Source organism: Poeciliopsis prolifica, unplaced genomic scaffold, assembly GCF_027474105.1.
Source record: "Poeciliopsis prolifica strain line A6 unplaced genomic scaffold, Auburn_PproV2 SCAFFOLD028, whole genome shotgun sequence".
Classification (NCBI taxonomy): domain Eukaryota; kingdom Metazoa; phylum Chordata; class Actinopteri; order Cyprinodontiformes; family Poeciliidae; genus Poeciliopsis; species Poeciliopsis prolifica.
In genome coordinates this window covers 533,592-546,382 of record NW_026562403.1, presented here as the reverse complement: position 1 = coordinate 546,382, position 12,791 = coordinate 533,592, and the positions used below count along the sequence as shown (strand labels likewise).

The window sequence follows — 12,791 nt, the reverse complement described above, 5'->3', positions numbered from 1 at the left end:
TGATCACGTCACTCTGATCCTCCTGTTTTAATAGATGCCACTTCCTGTTCTTAAGCCACCTATCTCTGTGAAACTGTCTGTGTTAGAGCAATATTGCTGCAATTGTAGCACATGCTGATGATTTCTTTAGCCTGTTTAGCCAAGGAGTTCCGCCTTTGCAGGATCAATCCTGAATTATTTTAGAGCTCCAGGCACATGAAGCACCAGGGTGTTCAGAGCTTCCTGAGACCGCGTTCATAAATATTGTAACTGTTGTCTCAGCAAAGGTGAAGCCGATCCAGAACCACCTGAGTGAACTATGGATCACCTTGCCTCTCCTGCCACAGGCAGTGTAAGTGATGAGGCGGTCAGCAGCTTCCCTGTGAGAACGTTATCTGTGACTTTGCACCTGGGTAAGCCTGAAAGCAGACATTTTGAGAAGAATAATAAACTAAATTAACTGCAGACTGGTATTTTAAATTCAAGTTTATTTCAATTTTTTTTTGTAATTATTATTTCTCAGGAAACAACCTATATTGATTTCTATGGTTGTGTTATGTTTTGAAGCACACTAGCAAGTCTGAGTAGTATGCATAAAAAAGGTTTTGGCTTGGCCTAGTCAAAAAGTTTGACATGCTGTAAAATGAGGACTTTGTTGTTACAAGAAAATATTGTGACTTATTTCAACAAGCCTGCAAAAATAAATAGTCCATAATTCCTACATTGTTGACGTGAAAGACACGCTTGATGACAAAAACTTGCTTGTTTTCGCCAACAAGCAAATCCTTTTCCACATTAGGGACGGTAGTTTGGACAGACTGGTAAAGATTTTAATTCATAGTGTCTGAACTACATTGATATGGAAATCTTGTGCCCACGTATGGCTTTAACTCTGAAAGTCAGACATTCAAGGACTTGAATGTCTTTTGCTGTTTCTTTTTATGACGACGATGGATCCTCTGCTGGACTAATTACAGGGTGAAGGAACTCATATGCAGTGAAACACATCAAGTCAACTGAGTGACGGTTCGGTTCATGAACCTTTCGCAGCACATTAAGCAGTTCGGCATGAGTGAAAACACCAGTCATACGTATTTTTGCAGTCCTTTACATTCTGCTTTGAAATAATTATTTAAACACTTGAAAACAACCAGAAGAACCCTCAATAACAATAAAATCAGGGTTAGATGAGAGGGAAGTTCAGCCAGTTACATGTCAATTGTGACCCTTTTGTTGCAATTTTAACCTGAAATCATAAAATCAAGATAACAATGCATGGAATCCATACCATCTTACCTGGAGCTGTGAATCTTTGATGGAGCTCAAAGTGTTATCACAGCAGGATAACACTGCACACAAAACAAGTGCTTTCATCCCACCCAAACACAAACTGGTGTCAGTCTATGCAGCAGGGCAGCCGCCTGCCATGTTGTAAATGTGTAAATAATTGTCCATTGAACCTTTTGTTGTTTCAGAGTGGGCCTCTCATTTGTCGCAGCAAGAAGCAGGTCCAGGCAGTAATTCGAGGTGTCTTGAACTCAAGGCACACCATGCAGGCTTCAGTGGGTTGCAGACTTCAGGCTCCTGCACTTTCACTATGAAAAGAATGAGCTAGCTAGCTGAGATCAGTAATTAACTGTGACTCAAACTGAGCATTGAGAAAATGCTACTAACAAAGAGGAGACCATTGTACAAGATGAGTGGCAATTATCGCAAATTGTCTGGCAACACAATAGCCTCATTGTTTCAAGAAGATTGTGCATAGAAGTGATATCCTCTATGACTCCCTCCACATGTAGCATTTTAAATTTATACCTTTTAACGAAGGTTTAAAGACTTAACAGCCTTTTTTTTTACACGGAGGTGCGTGACTCATTGTCACAAGATTTATCAAGCCTGAGAGATGTTTAAGTTCACCAGCCGTTACTTTCAGGCAGTGAGTGAGAATTGGAAGACTTTTTAAATGGCAGACTTTAGAACAGGAAATACATGCCGTACAGGCATCCTATTAGGAAACCAGGCAATTAGATGAAAATCTGACAAAAGTGAAAAGGTCATTTTTGAAAAAAAAAAAAAAAAGCTGGTGGAGACTGTTGGAAGAGGGAACAGATGAAGGGAAAATGATCTGGGTCACTGCTGCAGGCATACCGAGGGTGACCGTCACGGAAAGCCATAAAAATATATCTGCTTCGTGGCAAGGGCGGAGTGGAGGCCCCGGTTTATAGAAGGACGTAAGAACATTGCAGGATGATCGTGAATCCTAGGAGCACTCTGTTACACTGATGAAGTGGAGGACTGCGATGCTTTTAGCAAGTTGTTGGGACATGTTTTCACAGATTCCCGATGTACTAAAAAGCATTGTCATTAAGGATTGCAGCCCAATTTCAGCTGTGAAGAGGCTTAAATTCGTCCCCATCGTTGGGCTTTTATGCAAAAAATAACAAACTCTTCTTGATGTAGAGGCTTTAACACATTTTCCATTGTGTTAAATGGGCTAAATGTCAGTTAGCACATCCGGGACAGGTTTCCTACTTTAATGAAAGCCAAAGTGACCATTAGGTAGCCTGCCTGCGCTGCCACTTCCCCTCTGAGATTGCATCATGTTAGCTTCTGGTCAAAGCACTAAAATCTGAACCTGTACCTCAGTCTTGCAGCTGCAATCTATCTTATTTTTTTATTATTGTGGTGATGCTCTGTGTAGACAGGTCAGTGTTCTTTATGGCTCTTGGCAGATGCACAAATGAAAAACTAAAATGAAAAAACATTCAGGTGAACACTGTGGATGCGCCCAGCAAGATGTAGGAAGCAACTGAAGGCAAGTCACACTGTAGGAAAACCTGTCAGAACAAGGGAAAAAAAGAAACAAATTCAAAACAACACTGCAGAAAAAGCATGCAAGGTCATCTTTGCAAAAGTCGTAGAAACTGAACATTTCGATCAAATGCGATTTTTCAGCTCTAAGTGAACCAACAAGTTCACATTTACCCTGTGCGTTTTCTCTCAGCACAGTAGAACTGTAGAGATGAGACCGTTTTAGAAATCCCTCATAGGTCTTTAGTGAAAAGACTTGCACATTTATGCATGACAGATTTATTATGTTCACAAACTTAACTGCAAATGCACAGCATCAGACAGGACTGTGCAATAATGTTTGATTTGGATCTATTAGAAAGCTGGTTATTATCCTGAGGGGGGAATTTAGAGGTTCTAACAATCCAAATTCAAGCACATTAAACAAAGTAAATGAAGACTTTCATCATTTTCCATGTTGGTCCACGGAGTGGGAAATATGAGTTTTCTGACAGTGACATAAAGATGTTCGTGGGCTGCAAAATGACACCACATTTTGAAACATTGCTTCGCCATTCTCTTTCCAGTCCCAAGTTTCATTTTGCCAGTTCTGGTGTTTTTCCTCGGAGACTAGTGATCTGTAAATGTGGAGCGATTGAGTGGCTGACAACATGCTGAGCCTTATTTGATGGTGCTGGGAGCTGTTACCAGGCTCAACCAGTCAAATGTTTGTCGCCAAAAACAGAAAATTAAACTGGAATTGCATTATTTTGTAATTTTTCTGTCAAATAATAAATAAAAAACATCAGGGGGGTGGACTGCAGCTTCAGTTGTTTGAAAAACAAACCCACAAGCACTTACTTAATAGTGTCATTATTTTGGATGAAAAATGTCATAACAAATGGTGATCAGCAGAGCCCATGTCTAAACCGAACAGTCTTTTGTTAGTAAAAACATCAACAACAAAAAAGAAACTCTGCAACTCTTTAAGTTTTCCTTGAATATTTAAAGATCTTAAGCATTTTTCCATCATGTTGTGTGTTCAATATTTGAAAAAAATACAAACATTTTAAAACAAATACGGTTTGATTAACCGAGATATTTAAAGTTTAAATATCTTAAAAAATAATTTTGTCAAAAAGCTTGATTTTTTTTTTTTTTGCACAGATTACCTCTCATAACATAATCTCACAACATGCTGCCAGCTTCATCAAATACGTAAAAAAAATTAAAAGAAATAAAATTCAAGAAAAAGTTACATGCAGCTTTAATTGCAGTATGTTGACCTTCAAATATTGATCGATGACAATTCGATGAATTGGATTTACGTCGACAGATGGATTTCTGCTAAATGCCACAGCCAACTCTGCAAACAGAAATAAATAAAAGAGCATAACCTTCCATGTGGAAAATCACTGGTTGTGATATTTCATCTTATTTCCAGAACAACTGATTGCAGCTTTTTATCAAATGACCTTTTGTTCACAACAAAGGCTGGGAATTTTCTTGCAAGGCAGACTAAGCACCCTTCCTTGTTCTCACCATCTCGAGTAGCATCTGGCAATCAGGAACTCCAGCAGGTAGGAGGTTTTGTACTTTTACCAGCCGGAACCACCAGTGATTACATCTGTCTTTATAAGAGCGTGCCTAAACCTTAGAAACACTCGATAAAAACTCCTGTTGTCAGCAGAATCCCATAGGGATCTGGACCATGTCTGGTTGCTGCTTTACACAATGATGGGACCTTGAGATCGGCCCATCCCCTGACCCCATAGCTAGAGCAACCTTGTCCTCTGCTGCAAACTGGGTTGCTTTAGAGAAGAATAGAAAACAACTGAGATTTCATTTACATAAATCAGCCACTGCTCTGAAAGTACAGCTAAAAACAAAAAACAATGCCACTTAATATTCACATTACATCACAACCTTGTCAGCCTGCCTCTTTTGCCCTTTTCACAAGTATCTAAGCATAGAAGGGTACAATTCAGACCTTGCAGTGACGTGGACAATAACAAGAAGGAGACATTTTGCCCATGAGGGAAACTTATTTTTACAAAAATCAACCACTCGTTGTGACTCATATTAACAATCAGAAAAGCAGCTATTTGCCTTATCAAAAGCTGGTCAAAAGAGACTTTTTTTTAACATTCCCCGGAGTGATGGATCACTACTACAAGATCACAAATGGAGCTGGAAACCCCCCCAACATCAGATGCTGCATTTCCTCGGGTGAGGAAAGGATTTGAGGGCTTCACCGCCTCACGAACTCCTTCAATCGGCCGAGACCGTCAGTCAATTTCGAGGGAGGTACCAAAGCGATCCCGTCTCCGAGAGCCGAACTTGTTGATCCCCCCCCCCACCCCCACACACACACACAAACCCGCGCGCTTATCTGAGTCTGACAGACACGTGAGCAATAATAATAAAAGCGCGCGTCTGCTGCAGCCTCCGTTCGCGAGAGGAGCGCGCGCGAGACGCATCAACTCCTGAGAGGAGGCGCGCGAGCCAACCTGCGACTAAAACCTGGGAAACTGAGCTTAAGGTAAGAGGATTTAATCGTCTTCAAAAACAAAAATGTGTAGGGACTCTCCTTTGTTTTGTTTTGAAAGTACGCAAGCGCAAGCGAGGACTTGATAAACAGGACAAGGAGAGGAATTAGGCGTGAGAACGCGTCATTTAAGGGAAAGTTCTTCAAGTGTGTTTGTAAATCGCTCCATCGGTCTTTAACCAATCATGCCTGACATTTTTTTCTTTTCTGCATCCAACTGAGACAGTGGAGATTAATAAACACCTTGAGTTTCAGATAAAAGCCAACATGAAAAATAATAAATATCAACCGGCGCCACTCTCTGCATTTTGGTCCGGGATGTGTAACATTTATTCCAAACACAAATCGACATTTTCAGGAGAAACGCGTGCCTTTCACGTTAAATCCCACCTGTTTACGCGTTTTTTCAAGCGTCCTACTGTTTTAAGCTGAAAATCGCAAGAAACAGGTCAGACTTTTTAAATGCTGCCTGCACAATTGGGAGCATCGCCACATCCACACCTGAGCGCACTGTCTGCTCCTGCTGCAGCCTGCAATTAAATGCCCTTTATATGCATATATGCATACGTGATAAAATTAAAATTAATTTTTAGCACGATTTGAATAGACTCGTTCTCATCGTGCATTTGAACAGATCATCACCACGATCCACTCAACTTAAACTGCCTGAACACAGATTTTGAAAGTGCACGTTTTTCCTCATCAATTTGTTTCCCACCTGAGTCAATTCCATATCTCCAATCCTACCCACAGCATGTCAGACCGCACATATCCTTCAAATATCCTTACATGAGCTAAATATAGTGCACCCAGAGCCACCACCTCTGGGGTTGTGCACAAGAAGCTGTGCAGAGCATGGACAGCAGTTTGTCCACAGTAGGTGAGTCACGCAGCAGGATTTGCTTTATTATTCAGTGTTTGAGCTGAAGGTCTCCTGAAGCTATAAATAAGACCGAAGATAGCCTTTCTGTAGTATACTTGATGTCAGAATTACACTGCAGCTGGAACTTTCATTCATGTCTTTGTGGTCTCTTAATATGGCGGTGAAATTCTTCCGTTTAAATGTGTCACTTGAGTCGTTTAGTCAGGGACTGTCATTGCTCACACAAAGTTCTGAAATACATTAAGAGAAAGACAAAAGTTCGGACATCGCCCTGTCTTACCACCACTACTGTTGATATACAACTGAGTCCACTTACAGCAACAAGTTTTTCTACTGCAATGCTTATAGAAAGATTACATTTTCTGTCTCTGGCCTGTATGGCCACAGAACATCCCAACACAGCTCCTCCAGACTAGCGTCAGCAACTACTAGCAAACACCTGGTGAAACTTTGCATCTGTTGAGCTCAACATACAAACAACTTCTCAGTCCAACGCTCCTAAGAGCATTTCTAGATCCCATATTGAAAAGCACTGTCGTGATGATGTGCTGAGGCGGACATGTCGCAAAGGGTGGGAGCTCGTTTAAGAGACAATTTCAAGGCGTTTAATTACAAAATCAAGTTTTTTTTAAATCATGTTTTTTCATATACTAATATATAGCATTTCTATAACAACATAATGGAACATTTTATTCGGTTTTCTGAAATTTTTGGAATGAGCGAGAAGCTATAGGCATCATCTACATAATTCAAAATAAATAACACAAAAAAACCATAGTTACTTAATTGTGCTATATAAGCACCATATGTGCCTGAAAAATATAGAATACCAGCACTTTAAAAAGTAAAAAAATATTTCCTTTAAATAATAATTCTGTCTCATCACATAAAGTGGAGATTTCACAACTCCCAAACTGAGTTTAAACACATCTATTTTCTCAACATGTGGTGTCCCTATTAACAAGAAGGCCTTGAAAATGTTTTGTGTGTGCGTGTCATTCACAACAAATAAAGGTACCATAAACATTAAATTAAAATAACCAGTTATGTGTGAAGACTTAATCAGCTGAGATCTATAAATACTGTAGTGACCTAATGCAGTACGCCTGAAAAACTGTGAAACTGTGAATTAGCACCTATTTCAGCCACATGTGGAGTAAAGCTTTCTTATTCACCACAGGGTGGCATCCCATCCTGTTGAAAAGAAAGACAAAAAAGGAATATTAAAAAAAAAAAAACTTGATTAAGCTCTATGACAGAACATTATTTCCTCCCTTCAGGTCCACACCGTCCTCTCTGGATGGAGGGCACAGGCAGCAGCTGGACTGCCGAGCACAGCGACACATACATGCAGCGCGACGACGGCGGGAACGACACGGCGCCGGTGTTTGAGGTGGTGCTGCAGAACAGCTCCTCCACGCACATCCCTCAGTTTGCTGGCGTGGAGCTACTTCAGTCATTCAAGCTGCTTATAATACCCTGCTACACCCTTGTGGCCATCGTCGGCATCTTTGGCAATTACCTCCTCCTCTACGTGATATGCCGCACCCGCAAGATGCACAACGTCACCAACTTCTTCATTGGGAATTTGGCTTTCTCTGACATGCTGATGTGCGCCACGTGCGTCCCCTTCACTCTGGCCTACGCTTTCAACCCTCATGGCTGGGTGTTCGGCCGATTCATGTGCTACCTGGTGTACCTCATCCAGCCGGTGACGGTTTACGTGTCGGTGTTTACGCTTACTGCCATCGGCGTGGACAGGTAGGTTTGTCCACCATATTGTAGGAAGGAGAATCTGTAAATAGGGCGACTATTAGATTTCAGTACAGCTTGCATAATAATTTAAATATCATGCAAGCTAATATTTAAATGAAGTCAGAGCTTCGAGCTTACCAGAAGTTATTTAGAGGACACAGCATAGATGTGGAAAAAGATAAAACGCCCTGAGTGTGAAAAATTAGGGTTCCACCACGTTGCATGGACACAGAATTCCAACAGTGAAACATGGTGGAGGCAGCATCATGCTGTTGGTATCCTTTTTCTCAGAGTTTACGGAGAAGATTAACCAAAGCTAAAGGGAAATCCTGGAAGAAAAACTGAGATTTGAGAGTGTGGAAAAGGTTCACCCAACAAACCTTCACCAGAACTGTGATGGAATGGTTTAGGTCAGAGGAAGTTTGTGTCAGAATGGCCCAGTCAAAGTCCAGACCTAAAGTCATGTGTTGCTACTCAACTTGAGTGAATTTGAGCTAGTTCAGTTAGGAGAATGGGCAAAACCTTTAGATGTGGAGCTGCAATAGCTGAGAAAGGCGACTCTGGGAGATATCGACTCTGGGAACTGCATAAGAATGTCCGCCTCATGTTTCAGATTTTTTAATGTGTTTTCCGCCTCATGTTTCATGTGTGTTCCTTTTTACAAATAACCATTTTTGTTAATGCAACAAAATGTGAAAACGAAGACCTGTGAGTACTTTAGTTTGCTGCACTGATTTAATCAGATTTAAGGCCCTTCCACATGTCCTGAACTGCACCTTTCTAATAATGGGACATGCATGAGAGGGTTAGAAATCTTAAGGCCGTTTTCTGTGTGCGCAGCAGGGCTTTTGATGAAGATTTCCTGTCATCATAAAAGTGTTTTTTCAATTCTTTCTCACAGTGTTCTTCGGCTCTGAACACATATCATCCATTAACCTCCTCTGTTTGGCTTATTCAGATGTAAATCTGCCTGAATGAAGGACAAACAGGATGAAAGATGATTTGTCATATAGTAACACATTTTCACTGTTGCTGTGTTGCACAAATTCTACACTATCTGACCTGAATATTTTTGAGGCCAAAACAAAGTCGCATTTTCCTGGTTGAAAAGTGCACATTTGCTTCCAACAAGTCTGTTGGCGATTTCTGAGCAGGTTTAATTTGCAGCTAACAATAATATGTCAATTCCTAATGGCAAGCATCGACTGAAGCTGCTCGTCTTCCACCCCTGCAGTGAGTCACGTATGCTGACATTTTCCGCATGAGTTCCCATCCGTCTTTTGTAACTTTCGTTCTGCTTCCTCTCAGATATTATGCCACTGTTCACCCGCTGAAGAAGCGAATCTCAGTGTTGGCGTGCACCTACCTCCTGTCCGGGATCTGGCTGCTGTCCTGTGGCCTTGTGGCTCCTGCTGTGGCTCACACCTACCACGTGGAGTTTAAAAACGAAGGCTTCACCATCTGCGAGGAATTCTGGATGGGCCAGGAGAGAGAGCGGCTGGCTTACGCCTACAGCACTCTCCTCATCACCTACGTCCTGCCTCTGTCGGCGCTCTGCATCTCCTACCTGTGCATCTCGGTCAAGCTGAGGAACTGCGTCGTACCGGGCCACCACACCGAGAGCCAGGCGGAGGCCCAGCGCCTGCGCAAGCGCAAGACGTTTCGCCTTGTGAGCCTCGTGGTTGCAGCTTTTGGCATCTGCTGGATGCCCATTAGCGTGTTCAACGTCCTGCGTGATATTGACATCGATCTCATTGATAAGCACTACTTTCTGCTCATTCAGCTGCTCTGCCATCTGTGTGCAATGAGCTCGTCTTGTTGTAACCCTTTCCTCTACGCATGGCTGCACGACCGCTTTCGCGCCGAGCTTCGTAAAATGTTCACATGCCGCCGCCGGATTGGCATCTCTGCCAACAACTGCGCCACAGCCAGCGTGGTTTTGTGAAGTTCCTCTGCTTTGTGCCACAGTCGAGTAGAGTTATCTCATTCTGATAACTGACTGATCCCATTAAGGTAGAGCTGTTCAAGTGAGTTCTTGTCAACCAGGTCTCCCTTCGCCTTGAAAAATAAAACGCCCCTTGTTCTACGCTTTGCTTTGCACAACTAGGCGATTTTTTTACTACTGAGAAACAAATGATTGCTTCCTGGAGACGTGGGCTGTGTTGAGGTTTTAAATTTCACTCAGTCGCTAACATTTGGCCATGACCTATGTATGAAGCTTGTTGGAAATTTCCTGCGTTGTAAACAATTATCCTCCACTGTGAACACAGAAGTGCCGAGCAGAACGAAGCTGCTGTTAATGTTAATTCGATATTTGAAAGCGTGACCAACATGTTTTCAAATGCATGTTGGTCATATGCATTTGAAAACACTTTAGAAAATGTTGTAGAAATGTTCAGAATTTTTCTGCTTTCTTGCTCATCTCCATCTCCCTGAGAAATTGAGATCAATTGAAGAAAGCCCAGACAGAGCACTGAAGGGTGATGAGAATCTAAGGTAATTGCGTAGAAAGGCAATGGCCAGGATGTAGCCATGTAATATAACAATGTAAAGTGTCCCATTTTGTCAAGTGTTGTTTACTTACACAAAATAAAATAAATTAAATGTATCATGTTGGGATGTCAAATTTGATTTCTTTCATTTTTATTTATTTATTTTAATATGTTAAACGAATCGTTGTGTATAATGTAAGCCTAGGTTTCTGTTAACTTTCATAATTATGGCTCACAACTATAATCTAAACCTGAAATTCAGTGTCCCCAGACAATTCTTACTGTTATGCTTTGTCCTACTTAGCAGATTGTCAGGGAGACAGTCTTCACTCGGAGCGTAAAACACAAAAGGTCATTTCGAAAAAAGCAGGCTGTTCAGCGAATGCTTAACCAAGCAAACTATTGGAAAGTTGATTGGAAGGTAAAGGTACAGTAAAAAAAAATGCTTGAGCAAAAGATTTTACAACAACCTTGAAAGGATTGCAAAGCTAAGTCTATTGAAGAGTTTGGTGGAAATTCACAATACCTGCAATGTGGGTGGAATCAGTGCTTCAAGAGCCACCAGACACAGGCGTATCCATCTGTCACATTCCTTGTGTTAGGCCACCTGTAAAACCAGACACAATGTGAGAAGAGCCTCACCCGGGCAAAAGGTTTTTCTACATGGTTTAACTGAGGTCGATATGTTTTTAAAACATTTTACTAGCCATCTAAAGGTTTGCCTTCTCTTTTCACACTATAACAATTCTAATGTGCTGTGGTGTTGTATCGGTGTTGCTAATTGGTTGAATAAGCAGCTTATTTCATCAGCGCCGTTGATAACAGACATCCAATGGTTGATCGCATGCAGCAGCCATACTTACTGGCAATAAAAGAAAGGAAGATTAAATGTGAGCGCGCTGTGGTGTAATGGTGCAGCGCTGCGTCACACCATCACTTCTGGGTGTAAAAGCATGAATGCTGGGTTAATGTTAGATCTGTAATTGTAGGCCTGAGTGTTTGTAGATGGTTGCTCGCTGGTGGATGAGCAGTGAGTTCAGAACTCATCCCACCGTAAACACGACTATGAGCAAAGTGAGTACATAAAACGACTGAGTTAAGAAAAAAACTTCCATTTATTATTAGAGGTGACATTGAGTGTTATTTAAAGTTATCATCCAGTAGTGTTTTTTATTTCCACTTAATTTATTCTGATTTTAAAAAAACAGTGCAGATTCCACATCCCAAAAACACCCTAAATAAATAAATGTTAATTCCTCTTTGTACATTTTATGACATCACAAGAGGCATGTGAATTGAGCTGCACTATGGCAGATGAGCAACGTTTAGAATATATATATATATATATATATATATATATATATATATATATATATATATATATATATATGTATCATGAATTGTGAATATTTTCAGCATTTTTTCACCGTTAATGAATTGTCAGTACATCAGCACTGATGTCTGTCTGACACTTCAGCTTGTTCTAACAATTTCTTGGTTTCTGAGCACCAAGAAGTGGGAGTTTTATCTCCCGTCTTTCCTTTCCTGTTAATTACTGATGACATCAAAGGCCTTGTTCCTTTTTGCTTGTCCAAGCCATGGCTGAAAGGTTCTTCTTATTTTACAGTAATGGCCTGCAAGTAAACATGAAAAAATAATGATTAAAGTGCAGGCATTCCTTCCTTAAAAAGAATATGAATGTTTTCGAAAGGTACGTGTTGCCAAGTAGCTTCTATTACGTAGAAGTGTTTGTCTTATTGTTTGAGTATGAGACAGAGGCATGTGCTTTTCTGAAATAACCCGTTTGGTCCGAATAAGAATATTCATCAATCTTTGAAGGCAAATGTTAGACTCGTAACACTGCTGATTTTTTTTGTGAAAGAAATACCTTTACATTTCTGGAGTTCCTCTTTCAACCTGAACATTTCAAACATCATTGTTGACCATCAGGATGTAACTGTTTAATCTCTTAGACAAGTCAACTTTTATCTATTTTTCACCATCATTCTCATACCCAGATGAGAAGAGTACTTAAAAAAAAAAAAAAAACTTGGTTTGATTTAGTACAAGCTGTTGTAATAGGTCATGCCATTACGTTATCATGGAAACACTTTGGCTCCATATCTTGTTGGTTTTGACAATGGGCAACATTCTTCTTCTTAGTGTAATTCAAAACTGTCACAAGTGGGAAAACCCAGCTTTTTGCTTTGAAACCAATTAAAGATTGTAGCTGTAAATGGCACAAATCTTTTGTTTTCATACCAAATTCCATAGTATAGTTTTAGTCAAAATACAAACTAGATCTTCTTGGTATTGTCGAACAGAAAATATCTCAGACAAACAA

General features: G+C 40.7%; 1 protein-coding gene across 1 annotated transcript; it reads left to right on the top strand.

Moving 5' to 3' along the window:
- The first annotated feature begins 5,227 nt into the window (after positions 1-5,227).
- Positions 5,228-10,563, top strand: prlhr2a (prolactin releasing hormone receptor 2a). The gene is made up of 3 exons (XM_055049013.1): positions 5,228-5,311; positions 7,481-7,961; positions 9,264-10,563. Exons 2-3 carry the CDS (start codon positions 7,501-7,503, stop codon positions 9,898-9,900), a joined length of 1,098 nt encoding a protein of 365 aa, XP_054904988.1. The 5' UTR covers positions 5,228-5,311; positions 7,481-7,500; the 3' UTR covers positions 9,901-10,563.
- Positions 10,564-12,791: the final 2,228 nt, after the last annotated feature.